This window comes from Grus americana, chromosome 2, assembly GCF_028858705.1.
Source record: "Grus americana isolate bGruAme1 chromosome 2, bGruAme1.mat, whole genome shotgun sequence".
Lineage (NCBI taxonomy): Eukaryota > Metazoa > Chordata > Aves > Gruiformes > Gruidae > Grus > Grus americana.
This window is the reverse complement of record NC_072853.1, coordinates 117,361,505-117,376,077: the sequence shown is the minus strand read 5'-3', so window position 1 is coordinate 117,376,077 and position 14,573 is coordinate 117,361,505. Positions and strand designations below refer to the sequence as shown.

Genomic DNA, 14,573 nt, shown 5'->3' with positions numbered 1-14,573 from the left:
TTCACCTTACACTCCGTTCTTGACAAGTTGAAAGGTGTGATTACTGAAAAACTGTGGTCCATTTCACAATGTTGGCCCTCAACACAGCCACTCTAAAACACTTAGTCCCCCCAACTATACGGAACATCCAATTCCTCCCTGTGCACAGGAAGTTCTGCACTCACCTACCCAATGAAGCACTTGTCCACTGCTGTGCTGGAGACTCCTCTGCACCAGAACTGACAGCCATAGTATCTTGCTTCCACAGCTTTTGGTCCTCTATAATCTTAACTGTCATTCTTACACTGATGATACTCACCACATCTTTAATCCAAATAAACGCGACCTTGCTTCATCTTTTTCCATCTCACTGTCTCAAGCCCAGAGGGTTTGTCTCATTAGAACAGGAACATTCCCAAATACAACTCCAGTGCCTCCATCTCTTCTTTTAACTCATTCCATCTGTTTACCATCATCTATTCATATCATTATTAAGTTTTTTAATTTCTGTTCCTCTCAAATATTTCTACCCATTCATTAATTACTTCAAGACTACGCTCAACGCAGATCTCCTCCACCTATGTGATGTAGGAAGTCTGTCCCTGTTTTTTAAGTTCAGTTTAATTCCACGACATGCTTATCTCAGAGGTGTTCCCTCACTCCCTTTCACCCTCACCCTCTGCCATCACCTCTGCTTTCACCACTATGCTATTTCTTTTGTCAAAAACATCAAGGTGGTTTCCTTTGAATATCCTTCACTTTTAAATCTCTTTTATTAACCCCATGCACCTCTTCTGTGATCTTTCTTTACCTCTTCCATCATACACCACTTCATCCAGTTGTTTTATGTATTTCAAATCTCTTGATAGCAGAAACTCATGAGGTTAAAATACAAAATTATCTACTGCAATCATAAATCAGTTCCTCTGAGGGACGCCTGTAACAATTTTTTCCAGTCCCAAGGAGTCTTATTTTCTCTTGCCTAGCAGCAAACACACTTATCTTCTGTCCTTCTGGTATTGTGTCAAACACTGTACCACAATCACATTATCAGAAATAGATAAGCTGTGACATGAGACACACATACAGTATCTAAAGAAAGGGTGGCAAGTTGAGCAATATCTGAACATACCTTTCCAGGGCATCCTAATATACCAAAAACGTTCTGACCTCAATGAGTTTGATTTTGAGTATCCAGAAATGGAGGCTTCTTTTCCTCAACAAGTCTTCTATCAGAATTTTGAATAAAAAATTATGTAAAATATGATGCTACCAAGGAAGCCTGTATCTCCACTGAAACCTTTATAATTTTAACAGAAATATAATTTCTAGAATCCGAGCCAATATTAGCTGAAAGGTGGATGGGTAGAGAATTTTAAGACTTTTTTTTATGGATGATCATACAGAAGAGCACTGGAGATACAAAATACTACAGGACAAAAATCACACATCATTAACTGAATGTATCTGGATATTAAGTTCCATATAAGTTCCAAAAATACTGGATCTGAAAAACAAAATTCTTGGAGTAAGTGATAATTTGCCACTTGTAGAATACCAGAGAATATATCGACCTAGTTACAGAGGTCTAACGATCTTATCCTTCATTTTCTACTACATTCTTTCTACTTTTATTCAAGAAAGAAATATTTTACCCTGGCTAAATACTCAGGTTCATAACCAGCCTATATATTAGGTGTCTATAACCATAAGTATTGCATTAGCTGAATAATGTAATAAATTTAATGGAGGTTTTAAAATTATTTTTATAGTTGTCTGGGTCATCAGTAAACCATAGATGAAATTGAAGCCAATGAGCTAATAAACTGCTATGCATCCAAAATGTAACATATTTTACCTTGGAAAATTCATCCTACTTTCTTTTATGATGCAGGTGTTCAGCTGCCAAGTGCAGAACTAAGCCTTGCAAGCAGATGTTTCTTACTAGCATAGCGGAAAACAAAACTTAGGTGCATATTAAGGATGTCTATTCCTGCAGAACCATGTATTGGATGTATTCTATGGTAATGTTTGATAGTAGTGTGTAGACACACAATTATACCTGCTTTGTTTCTATTATGCACACTCTAATTTGAGTGTGCCCCTAACTACATTACCAGTGCTTCTCCAGATAAATTTTGGATGCAGGCTGCTGGATTCAGATGCCAAATGATGCTGTTCCATGCCAAAATCTGTATGATAGGAACTAAATCAAGTCCTTTGGAGATATTTGATCCTGCTGAGACATGAAACGTTCTCTTAATAAAATGCATTCATAATAAAATGATATGCTGTGCACAGGGTATACTTATTATTTCTTCCAGCAGACTTTATAGAGATACGGAAAGCTGGGGTTAAACATGAATAATTTTATTTTTCCCTGGGTATCAGAGACAATGATTATTATTAAGATGAAACAAAAGCATGCACATACATTTCCTGGCTGGTTTTCTGTCAGACCATTCCTGTACCATAATTTCATCTCCAGGTCCCCCAATGTAGTACTGATCTTCATAAGTTGAATTGGCAGGAATATCATATGGATCCCATGGCTCTGTCAGAGCAATCTTAGAGCAAAGCTTTGTAACTTGTTCAATCTGAAACATCACTGCATCTTTATAGAGTAATATATATTCAAAGAATCTGAAACATAAAAAAAAAAATATCCAGTTAATATTTAGAGTCTTTCTATACTAAGCAAGGAGCACTACTGACAAGTAAGCTTGCCTTTGACTTCTCAATATAAGCCCATTTTCACTTGCATTAAACTTTGCCAAATTTTGAGAAAGGCTAACCAGTTGGGCTGAAATTTCCCATGCTGAAAGTTTGTCTCAGCTGACTCTTTCCAAAATAAATAAATTAGGCTGAACTGGTTCAGCCATTTCTGAGAACAACAGAACAACTTTTCTGCGAACAACTGAGAGAAAAACATGTTGTTATTCCTAGTTTTGTTTTGTTTTTTAATAACTGTTTCATTAAAAAGCTCTAGTACTCCCATGTTTTGGAGAAATGACTTCAAATTTGGCAAGGGAAAAGTTTTTTTATTAAAAGGTGCCCAGATTCAGCTAAGTTATAAGCCTTTGAAAAAAATCTGCTTGCATAGGCTGGACAGATTCAGTTCCCCATGACTGTGGTAGAGCCTTTCTCTGTGCTGGTCAGATGTGGTATCTGCCACCCTCACAGATGCTCCTCCATGGAAACCCATGTAGCTTAGTGGGACATGCCACTGAAGGGGGAAGTACATGTTCTGAAGTGCAGAACTGAGAGGGTCTCCCTCCTAATAGCAAAGTTTCTCTCTGGAAGCCATCAGACTCAAAGAAGCAGTGAAAGGAGAAAGCAGAGGAGCAAAAGAGTAAGGCAGAGATAAGGAGAGGTGTGGAGATCAATGAGCTTAAGAGGCCAGAAGGTGAGGTCAACAAAATGGATAGTTAATAAGGATTTAAAAGCAATCTTCTACAGAGTATGAAGTGACCAAACGCTGCTCTGAGGAGAGATGATAAACCTCTTCATGGACATTTTCATCTAGTAACTAGTTATAGGAGTTGGGTCTACCACGAACACTGTGACTTTGCTTCCATACCTAGAAAAAAGAGGCGATATGATCCTTACCTTATAACTGGGGAGAAAAACAGAAACTGAAATCAAAATTATCAGAGGTATCAGATGATTTTGAATACGCAGCCAGAAACACCAGAGGCCTAACTTCTCCAGGGTACGTAGCATTATCAATCAGATGATGAGTTGCTCAAAGCACAACTCAAAGCATCCTCATGTGTGCTCTGCACCTTTTGCAAAGGAGAGACAGGAGTCACTCTCTAAACCCCCCAAAACTGTGCACTCATTATTAGAGGCTTCCTGTGAATATCTCAGCTCAAATATTTAGCTACAGTCTACTGCTATGCAATGACTCTAGACAAAAGGAAGGGGTGGTATTAATTCCCTCAAACAGCTTCATCTTGCTCATGTGTAATAGCGTCTCTTTCCATCTGTACTTCCTTCCCTCATGCATGATGCTGTCTCCATTTCCTGAAAAAAAAAAAAAAAAAAGGCTTGGATGTCCTTTGGACAGTGGCATCTTCCACTTCACAACCCTGATGCTAGCCCCTAACAGTACTCATCCTGTGCCGTCAGCAAGACAGGAAGCTGGTGGAAAACAATGCACAATCCATGTAATTGCAGAGGCGATACACAAAAGCAAGAGGGGACCTTCACTGTGGTATTTCCCAACTCCTGCATGTTTCTCTTTGCAGTCTTCACATTCTTTTGGGGAGGATGTAAAGTTTACATAAAATAGGGCTTACAACAAAACAATTTACAGTTTTAATTGTTGCACTATACAATTGCATCAGACAGGAATCACTTCACCCACCACTGACACAGAGGCATTTAAAGGTTGCACTATGAGAAGTGTCCAACCATGGTTAAAAGCATCTGAGCAACATTCCCATCACTTCTTTATCCAGTATGCGTGGAAATGTAGGCAGGCTAAATGGCAGTAGCCAAACTGAACGGTGACGAAGAATGTAAAAGGGGACAAGAAGGCTGACTCGAGGTAAGCTGGGGCATACCCCTCACGCACAACCTTGCACAATATGGCAAGTAGCGTATCCCACTTTCCATGAGGAAGTCCGTCACCGGGAACTTCTCGCACATTAACAAGACTCACACAGAGAGGCTGACAAGCTGCAAGATTATTTATTAGCTTCCCCATGGTAAATCATTCTCCTGCCCATATCTTAAAATATTCCTGCTTTTGTGATGACTCGTAGCAACCTAAACTTGCCTGACATTTTCTTAGTCAAAGGCAATGACTCCACAGTCATGATATGCTACTGAAAAATTCAGTATATATAAACTGGTTCCTTAGGTAAACCCAAGCCTGTGACCACGTAAGGACATAAAAAACTTTTGTATCACGCTCAGTCCAGAGAACATACTCACAAGACCACTAAAATACACTTACTTATGTGCTTGCAACCGGGCTCTAACAACTCGACTACTGTTCAGCTGGCTGCCCAGTAGCTCCCATAAAAGTGGGATGGGGAATGCCTTACAGATGAGTCTATCAATGTGTTTGAGTGAGTGATGATACCGTCATTTTGTGAAAGAACAAAAAAGCAATGTATTAGCAAAGCATTACAAACTACTGGGAATAAAATTTCAACAATTAATTTTTTTTAATTTTAAATCCTTACTTAAAACTTATTTTACACAGAAATTTTATTTGCATTTTTAACAATATTTTTTTCACGTTTTCTTTTCCCTTATCCTTTCCTTTAGAAATTATTTCATGGAATAAATATCTTTTGTTCTAAATTTTGCAACCTGAGAATTGATATAATTGCATGAGGGACACATGCCACCTTTAGTCAAGTGAAACAGTAGTTCAAACTTCAATCTGACATATGCACGTTTTTAACTTTCAGCACATGGATAGCCACTGTGACTTCAATAGATGGCCTGAATACTTGCAGAAGGTGGGCCACAACCCAAACCCACCTACTTTCTTGACTTTGCCATCTTCCATGCAGACAGCAAGATGTGCATTATAAAGCAACAACAATGACAAGAATTAGAAATATCCAAACAAATCAAACTCATCACTAAGCACCTCTGTAGCACCCATTCTGGAGACCAAGAGGCTCTGCCACCTACACTTTTGCTTCTGGGAGAAGCAGAGTGAACACATGTGGAACAGACACCAGTCGTACAATTTGATGCGCTGCTGGGATGAACTCAGCTGCTACGGTGGCACGCACATGAGATGAGAACTGCAGAGAGTGTGGCTCTACTCACTGTGCAGGGCAGCGCTGCGTAAGCAGTGAACAAGATTTACACTGTCAGTATTCAACCTGGATGTACCTCGCATCCAAGTTTTACAGAGAATTGTTCCTGTGTGTGTCCTGGAAATAGCAAGTGCAGAAATCTAAGATTACACAGGATCTGAGTTTAACTGCATATGAAAGGTGAATGGTTAAGTTGTTTTATAAAGAGAACTATTTACCAGCCAAAATTAATAACAAAATGTGCATGAATATAAAAATTACAATCTAGCATATTTTAAAGCAAAATATTTTAAAAATAATTTCCTCTTTTTTTTTTACCAGCCAAGCCCTAAGTATACTGCTTCTATTTGTTTTAGGTGCCTGAGATTTCATTGGCTGCTTGAGGGGAAGCAGAGAGTCCTGAAAATAGGTCTTGGCAAAGAAATAGAAGAGGAAATTATTTTTAATTTGTTTGTTTTTTCAGAAAAAGTAACATATTTGCAGCCTGTGCCCACCCTTAACATTATTTTTACAATAATTTCATTTCTTAAACTGTAACTCCAAGAAAGTTCCCAACCTGTTCACTGGGCACCTTCAAAGAGATTTGGAGAAGTTACTTGGACAAGTTATCCTACTTGCCTGACTGAGATTATTTCCCTTCCTTTTCTATCCTATTCCATCCCACCCTGTCCTATGCCTCACACCCTTTGCACACTATGCCCTTAATGGGACTCTCTCATGGTGCTTAATACTCCCTTTGTCTGTGCCTGAACATGGATAAATTCCAGCACATGAAGACGCACACATGTTTTTTGCTCCTATGCTTTAAAGGATTTCTTAACACTGGACCATACCCCGCACAAATAATTCCATTGACTCTGCTGGAAGTAATCATGTCAGACAGGTGGGATACACGTTGTGTTTGGTACTCTCTTCTCCCAACCTAAGGAAAGTATTTTTCCAAACAAGAGACCATCTGAATTCAATGCAAGGGCAGAATACCATGCCCACACAATCACAAGGTGAAGCACTTGCATTGAGGACACGCTGTGAGGAGTGGGTGTGCATCCAAATATCGTCCTACCTTGGAGATTCCTCCTGAAATTTGGGGAGATGGTTAGAGGTGCCTCCCAGGAGACAGCCCAGGTAAAAGAGACACACTCTTGGACCCTCATAAATGACTGAAACCAAAATAAACTTATCTAATGACTTCTCTTATGAATGGATTACTGTTCTGCATGTTATGAATGCAATTCAGAACAATTAATTGTTTTTTAATATTTGTCAGGAAAAAAGTCATTAGACTCGAGACCATGCTATCAGCTCTGTTTCGGGTACTCAGTCTGCACCACTGCCTGCCAAAAAGTGCCCTATGCAGAGATCCTTCCCAGCTGCCAGTCCTGAAGTATGCTAGCCTGCCCGTCACCTAACACATCTGCGTGACTCCCAGGTTTTACTTCTGCACTTCTGAAGGCTTCCTCGCAAGCATCAAACCTAGAAGGAAGGAGCTGCTTGCTGTCCAACTGCCTTCACGGTGACTCAGAGGAGCAGAGGTGCTGGCAGCGGCATGCCAAGACCCGCGTGATGTATTGAAGAACATCAGACAAGGTCATTTGCTAGAGAGAAGCAAAATAATGGTCTGAGGCTGAGGCTGGGTAAAAGAAATTCCTTGTGTGCTAAATCTGGCTCTGCATCATTTCACTCTGTGGCTTTGGACAAGTAACTTAGAGTACTAGAGCCTTAAAATGCCTTTATGTTACTTGTTTTTTGATTGCTGTAGCAGTGAAGAGACATTAATCAGGGATCAAGAATCAGTTGTGCAAGGCATTGTATTCACAAAAAACAAAACCTCAATTCCTGCCCCCAAAAACAATGGAAAAATGGTTCTTGTAAAACAGACTTTCCTTTCCTGCGAAGACATATGGGGTTTCATGCATCCAGGGCTTTAACCTGTTCATTCAGTTTTCCCAGGTGCAGCTATTGTATCCTTAAAACTCACACTCGCATTAGCCAGGACTTATATTACCTAGTAATTATTATAAAGCAATTGAAAAATTAAAGCAAATTTTTATGTATGATTTGTATCAGAGATATTTTATTACTCAGCAGGGAACAGTATTTGATATTTAAGATATCAAGTTGAGGTCGCTGCAATTATTCCAAAGCTAACTTTGCTTTCTCTTTTGAGATTAACTGAAAGCTTGAAACATCTGTCTGCTTTTGTGGTATTACTTCTTTACTGGTTCTGTTTCTAAAAAGGCATTTTTAAACACTGTGAAAGAAGTTAGAAACATTTCTAACTAGAAGAAATTTCACAGAAAATACCCCAACCAAATTCCCCGTTCTAGTGTGCATAGACAGGTACATCCAAATATGTAATTCTTGAGTTATCTTGTATCCTCTTGATAATATACCCCACAAAATTTTCAAAACAATACCACTTTTTTTTCACACATTTCTTATTGAAGACTGGGAGAATGGGAACCTTTACTAGAAGGATGACTACAAAAGCTCATTTTCTCAGCTCTTTAGATTAAGAATATTTTCAAGGGAGCAAAGCTGCCGAGCAGACACGCAGACAGTTGATAAACACTCATCAGGTCAAGAACATTCATCTGCTTTTGGAAAGCTCTGGCAAGCTCATTTCAGAATTGAGAAGCATTCGTTTTTCAGTATATTTCTGGGAACTCCTTTCCTCTTTCCCATGAAGTTTTCGGTAATTTCAGACTTGTGTTTTTCTTCTGGTGTATCAGACCTCAACAACAACAGTAATTTACCATATTTGATCTCACATGTTTGGCAGTGGTGCTGGACTATGGTATATTGTACAAATACAGTATTGTGCAAATACATGCGACACAAAATGTAACCTGATATTGTGTAAAAGCAGTATTTTTTAGTCTGACTTAAATCACTCACAGATTGTAAAGGCCTTTTTTTATTCAAGGCAACCAAGCACCCTGTATCAGGTATCTAATTACCAAGGTACATGAGGAACTTTGCAGCACTACCAGTTTCCAAAGCAGAGAAAATTAGGCAGTTTAAGTCCTGTTAATTATGAAGTTTGTGTAGAAAGAAAACCTTAAATATAGGAATCGAGGGCTGGAAAGTCAAAGCTACACTAGCTAAAGGATGACATATTTTTGTGATACTAATTACAAAACTCAATTAAAAATTTATGCAATGTCTTATTCTTTTAATTCTTTTCCCATAAATTAGATTAGCTACTTTAGCAAATACTAAGGGAAATTAAATTCTTCAGCAAGAATGCTGTTTCTGTTGCTGTCCTTTTTTGGCTATTTGACACTCCATAACGATGTCTGATCCACCAAGTTGAACCCCTGAAAACAATGCATTTTAATTGAAGTTGAAATTCTGGAAAACAATAAAGCATCGTGTTTAAGGGAGTCGTGTTTTGCAAGAGGCTAAAAGATGCACTTTCCTTAATAGAGAGCATCTGTGTGTTTTGCTAAGTAATGGCATATTCGCGAATCGGAGCCCTTGGTAGACAACGGCATAGCTCAAAAGGAAAGGAAAGGAAGATGTAGCCAGAATACCATAATGCTTTCCAGTGTATCAATGCAATCACCTCCTAGGGAATATGGTATATACCAGTGGAGCCACATGATATCAAAATATACTTGAGGCTGAAGATTATTTTCCTGTTCTGGGTTTGTAAAAAAGACTAGTACCGCAAGATCTTGCTGCCCTGAGTAGGTTAATAATAATAAAGGATACTGGAAAATTCCAGCAGAGCTTAGAGGAGACCAAAAAGAATGAGGAAGTCCAGGATTTGTCTCTCAGTATATACTAAAGATCTTAGGAAGGACAGAACAATAAGAGGGAAATTATAGAGGTACATTACCATTTTTTTATTACATTTCTCATCCTCTTTGTGTTATATAAAGAAGGGAAATAAATAACTCGATTGAAAGAGTGGATGCTCAAAACTGAGATGTGGAAATGCTCTTCTGAGTGTGCAATTACATTAAGGCACTCTATGAACTTGGAAAAATGAAAGAAAAATGAAGCAGAAATTTAACATGTAGAGAGCGCCAGAAAAATCAGGGTTACAATGATTGAGAGTATCTCCAGAAAGAAAAAAACAAAGCAATTAAAAAAAAAACCAAACCACACCTGTGTTCCTGTTTTTAATTTTACCTTTAATTGTCAGATTTATCTGGAGTTTTCACCCTTTTCTCTGAATCAGGTTCAGAGATATTAAATTGGATATTAGTTCTGCCCCAATGTCCTAATACCTCTTTTACACATCAGAAAGGCATAGCAAATTGAGGTCCCTAATCACAAATAACTAAACTTAAACAATCTCCCTCTTCCAGGCACTTAATTTGGAACAAAAGCATAATAAAAAATACACACCAATTTTTCAGCTAGGACTAGGCACTGCAGCTTCTTACACATCTTAACTTCTATGCATAAACAGAGAAGGATCTTCAGATACCATGAACAGGGACGACACGAAATTCAGGAGAGCTATATTGCTCTTCATTGAGATTGTAAATCCCATCACGCATATACTTGGCCAGTTTCAGCATGCATTCCTGTATAACAAGTAATCACGAAGAAGTCTGAGGAACAGATTGCCCTTTGGAACAGATGGGGAGTAGGTCCCTATTCTGATAGAGCAAACTTTTCTTTCACGGTGGAATATTCCCTGGAAAAATTTGTGAGGATATGTGCTTGTACTAGATTACTGCCCAAAGATGTAATGATTTCCACCTTCCATCTGCAATGATTTCCTTAAGAGGGATGATTCAGGTCTTTCAGATATCTGTCCGATGTAAAAAATAAAAAACAGTAGGTCTATTTTCAAGGGAGTTTGGAAGTCAGGCCAGCTAGGATAATCAGAAAACACAGTTTGACAGCTAAGTACACTTTAACTTTCTAACATCTTTATCCAAAGATCTGAGTATAGCTTATTTTTAAATAAACTTTGCGAAGGATGGAGATTCACTTCACTGGAAATAAATGCAACCTGAAGTTCTGGCACTGCACTTCATTCTCCCTCCCCACCTCCAGTGTAAAAATAACTTCCTCAGTTCATCCAGAAGTCTTTGTGCAGGTCTTTTTCTTCTTCCTTCAGCAGCTATCATCAAAAATAATACTGTTTGCCGAGTGCATAAATTAATGACTGGATTCAAATACAAAGAGTTGGTGAGATAAAAGTCCAGGTGGATCTGACTGAAAGTGTGCAAAATAAAAGAATTGCGGGAAAGAAGGGAATGTCTGTGTGAGAGTAGAACGTATCATTAGGGACAAATGTTAATTGCTCCATGGTTGTAAAGCAAATGGCATTTGAACACATATCCATTGAGATGTGGTACAGTACACAGTAATCATTTAGAAAGGCAAGTTTACAGTTCTGGGACAATTAGGGAGGTCACTTATTCTGTTCTGCTTAGCCGTGATGAGGTCAGAGCGGTAATGCTGTTCCTGGTTTTGGATGCCGCCCTTAAGGGAACAGATAAACAGACTGGATATAGTCCAGAGAACAGCAAGAATGGTGTGATGTTGCAGAAACAGGACCTATGAAGAAACTGGGCATGTTTAGTCTACAAAAGGAAGGCTGAGGTAGGACACATGATAAGCTGTCCAGTATATAAAAAGCTAAAAAAAGAATACCAATTGTTTTCCATGTTACCTGAAGGTAGCATTGGAAGAAAACAGTGTCACTGTCAGCAAGGAAGGTTTAAGTGAGATCCTCTGAAAACATCTGTATGTGTAAGTGCTGCAGGTTTCCATGGAATCTTCTTAAGCTCCAGCTTTTAGAAGAACTGGTAAAAAAACCAGGGGTCAGAGACATCCCAAATACAGCTTTGCTTCTCTGGGATGGAGGAACAGGTTACATGGCAGCTCACAGACCTTCCCAGCCTTACACGTAGGTGATTAGAGAATATTGATGACTGCTCATCTTTACTGGTAACAGACAAGCTTAATCAATTAGTCCTGATATTATCAGTTCTATGACTTGGATCCTTGACACTGCTACCTGCCCGAAGGTGCTCAACAACCTTTTCGGAATCACTTTCTGAGACCTCTCAAAAGCAACGGTGGCAACTGTGCATCCTCTCTGAGGAGTCTCAGCAGGGGGATGAGCCTCCATCTTATTTCACACGGGGAGCCTGGGGATTGGAGGGATGGTGCCGTCTCCTGCACACTGATGATCCTCAGCTCTGTTCACTTTTACAGTTAACCCTAATTACACCATCACATTGTTTTAAGTGCCTGAACAAGTTAAAGACCAATACTGTCTAAAATTAGGACTGGGGAGATAGGACTCAAATGATACATACTCAGCATTCAAAGGGAATAATTAAAAGGTCGAACTATCTGTTAAAATTGCTCTTCACAAAACTGGGGTTTTTTTGGTCCTCTGTTGAGTTATTGTGCTTTTTGTTATTACAACTGTCCAGTAACCCACAACTTCTCTGCCTTCTGTGGGGGACTTCCAGCAGTCACCACACATATACTGCTTGTAGGAGTCTTCCGTAAGCAACATCCATGATGCATCACAAGAAACTGGCAGGTCTTAGTATGTTCTTAAAAATCAGCTGAACTGCAAATACATAAATAATTAATAGATGAATATGAATTTCAAAACCTTTCTCTTCAAATTATTAAGTACTTGCTTTAGGGTACACATTAGTGTATTTGATGCAGAACCATTTCACAGATTATCTGTTAGCCCATCACAGAAACAACAGTTGCTGAAGACATAGCAATCAGATAAAATAAGCACGGCTAAGAATATATCTCTATTTTTAAGAATGTTTATAGCCATTTTAATTGTATTAAAAACCTGACACATTTATTTTTCATTCAAGGACAGTTCTAAGAAGTAGTAGCAAGGAGGGCAAGACCTGTAAATAATATTGGTATAATTATACTGCACTGGCACAGCTGAAAGTTTTCCATTACTCAGGAAAAGGTCACTAGACCTATTGAACATGTTTAGACTACCCATGCTGCTTAAAACATGACAGAAATAGCTTTACCATTTAGCATCTGACACAAATACAAACTGGAGTCTTTAGCAAACAGGTATGCCTACGTAATTTTGGGGTGTTTTCCTGACACAGAGCCCAGTGTCATAGATAAACTGCCAGGGAGCCATAGTTTTCTTTGAGCTTTTCTTAATTAGTGAGAATTCAGAACTTTTGTACAGGCCAAAATTATTTTACCATTCCTATAGCCATAACAAATATGAAAAACCCACTTATTTTTAAAGTACAAATAACTTTATAATTATTTAAAATTCACACAGTGTCTCATATTTGCATATTGTAGGTTTTTGCTGTTTCTAACTGTGTAATTTTATACATTTAATGGGCTGGATTTTCAAAACTGACCAGGGATTTTGAACAGCTTCCTATTTTGGATGTTCAACATGAAGATACTTGAAAAGGGCAAATTTTCAGAGCGACAGTATTCATTATTTTCTAAAATTCGATGTGTCACTGTAACCACTGCAAAATTGAGGTGCCCAACATTACTAGACACTTTTTTTTTCTATTCAAAGACTGCATAAGAAACTCCTGAATTGTCTCCCCAGAGAAGTGCATCAGCAGAAATCACTTTTCTGCCCATCAGATTTTCCCTCCCATCTCTCATGTTTCCCCTGGCTGTCAAGAGACAATTGTTCTTTCCACTCCGTAACAGCAGATCCTCATGTAACTGCCACTGTTTACAATTTCCATCTACCAGCTATGTAATTAGAGATAAATCTGGCTGTATAACTCCTTCTCCAAAATTATACATTAACCTGACCCAAAGCCCTGTGAAAGCAACCAGTAAAGTTTCACTGATTTTTACAGACGTTAGATCACATGTTTATTAGCCGTTCCATTTAGAAGGAAAAAAAAAAAAAAAAAAAAGCTGAAGAATGTTTAAAACCTAACACAACTATCAAATTATCTCAAACGGGCAATCTGAGGAGATGCTGGAAGGCAAACATAACATGTTTTATGCACTCTCAACTCCCCAAAATATATTTCCACAAGTTTAAGCCGACTTTGAGTATTCCGGCTTTCATGATATTTCTTGTTCTCTTCTTTACAGTGTTCTGGACCTTGGTTTTAGGTAAAGTAATTAATACCTTTATCTCTTTACACTTAAATTATTTGAAACACCTTTTTGTCATAAACCCACCTCTTTGGAGCCTTTTTTATGTAGTCATTTGCTACAGTTAACTTCACAAAAATCCTACAACTCTGAGAGTATAGAAACTCAGAAAAATGAATTCGCTTATGGGAAATCTCTGCAGCATTTTCATCTATGCATTTGTTTTCTGGTCTGCTGTATCTCTTGGGGTACTTGCTCTCCCAGGTTCTCTGCATTGCATTAACCCTGTAGTTGGACTCATTCAGGGATTAGGAAAGTGATTTCTGAGGGAGGGAGCTGGTAAGGAGCAAAAATCGCAGAGGAAACTCATTCTGGCCAAGATGGTGATTCGGTTGCTGCCCACCTCTTCTTACAAAAAGCATCTGGGTGGAGGTATGCCCAAAGTCTTGAGCAAGTCCTAAGGGGAGACCTGTGTGATACATCACTTTTCTCACCCTGGAAATCCTCCCTATCCTTAAAGCTTTACAGGGCAGTATGCAAAGGCTACTGCTTTTATATTTTCTTATATTTTCTAAGAAAATTTTATATGTGTATTTATATAAATTTATATTTTAATAAATCTATATATTTCATATTTATATAAAATGTTTTTTCTTTTATGTTTTTTATATTTTATATATTTTAGCCCTTCCCAGCAGAGTCAGCCACCCTCCATTGGGATCAGTGGGCTTGCTGCCGAAGCAACTA

The 14,573-nt window shown here is 38.5% G+C and overlaps 1 protein-coding gene across 1 annotated transcript in view; it reads right to left on the bottom strand.

Moving 5' to 3' along the window:
* The window catches only part of EPDR1 (ependymin related 1), a 31,384-nt gene that overhangs the window by 2,798 nt on the left and 14,013 nt on the right, over window positions 1–14,573 (bottom strand). Inside the window, exon 2 of the mRNA XM_054817843.1 lies at window positions 2,414–2,622. Within this exon, the coding sequence (XP_054673818.1) occupies window positions 2,414–2,622 (209 nt within the window). The remainder of the gene's footprint in view (window positions 1–2,413; window positions 2,623–14,573) is intronic.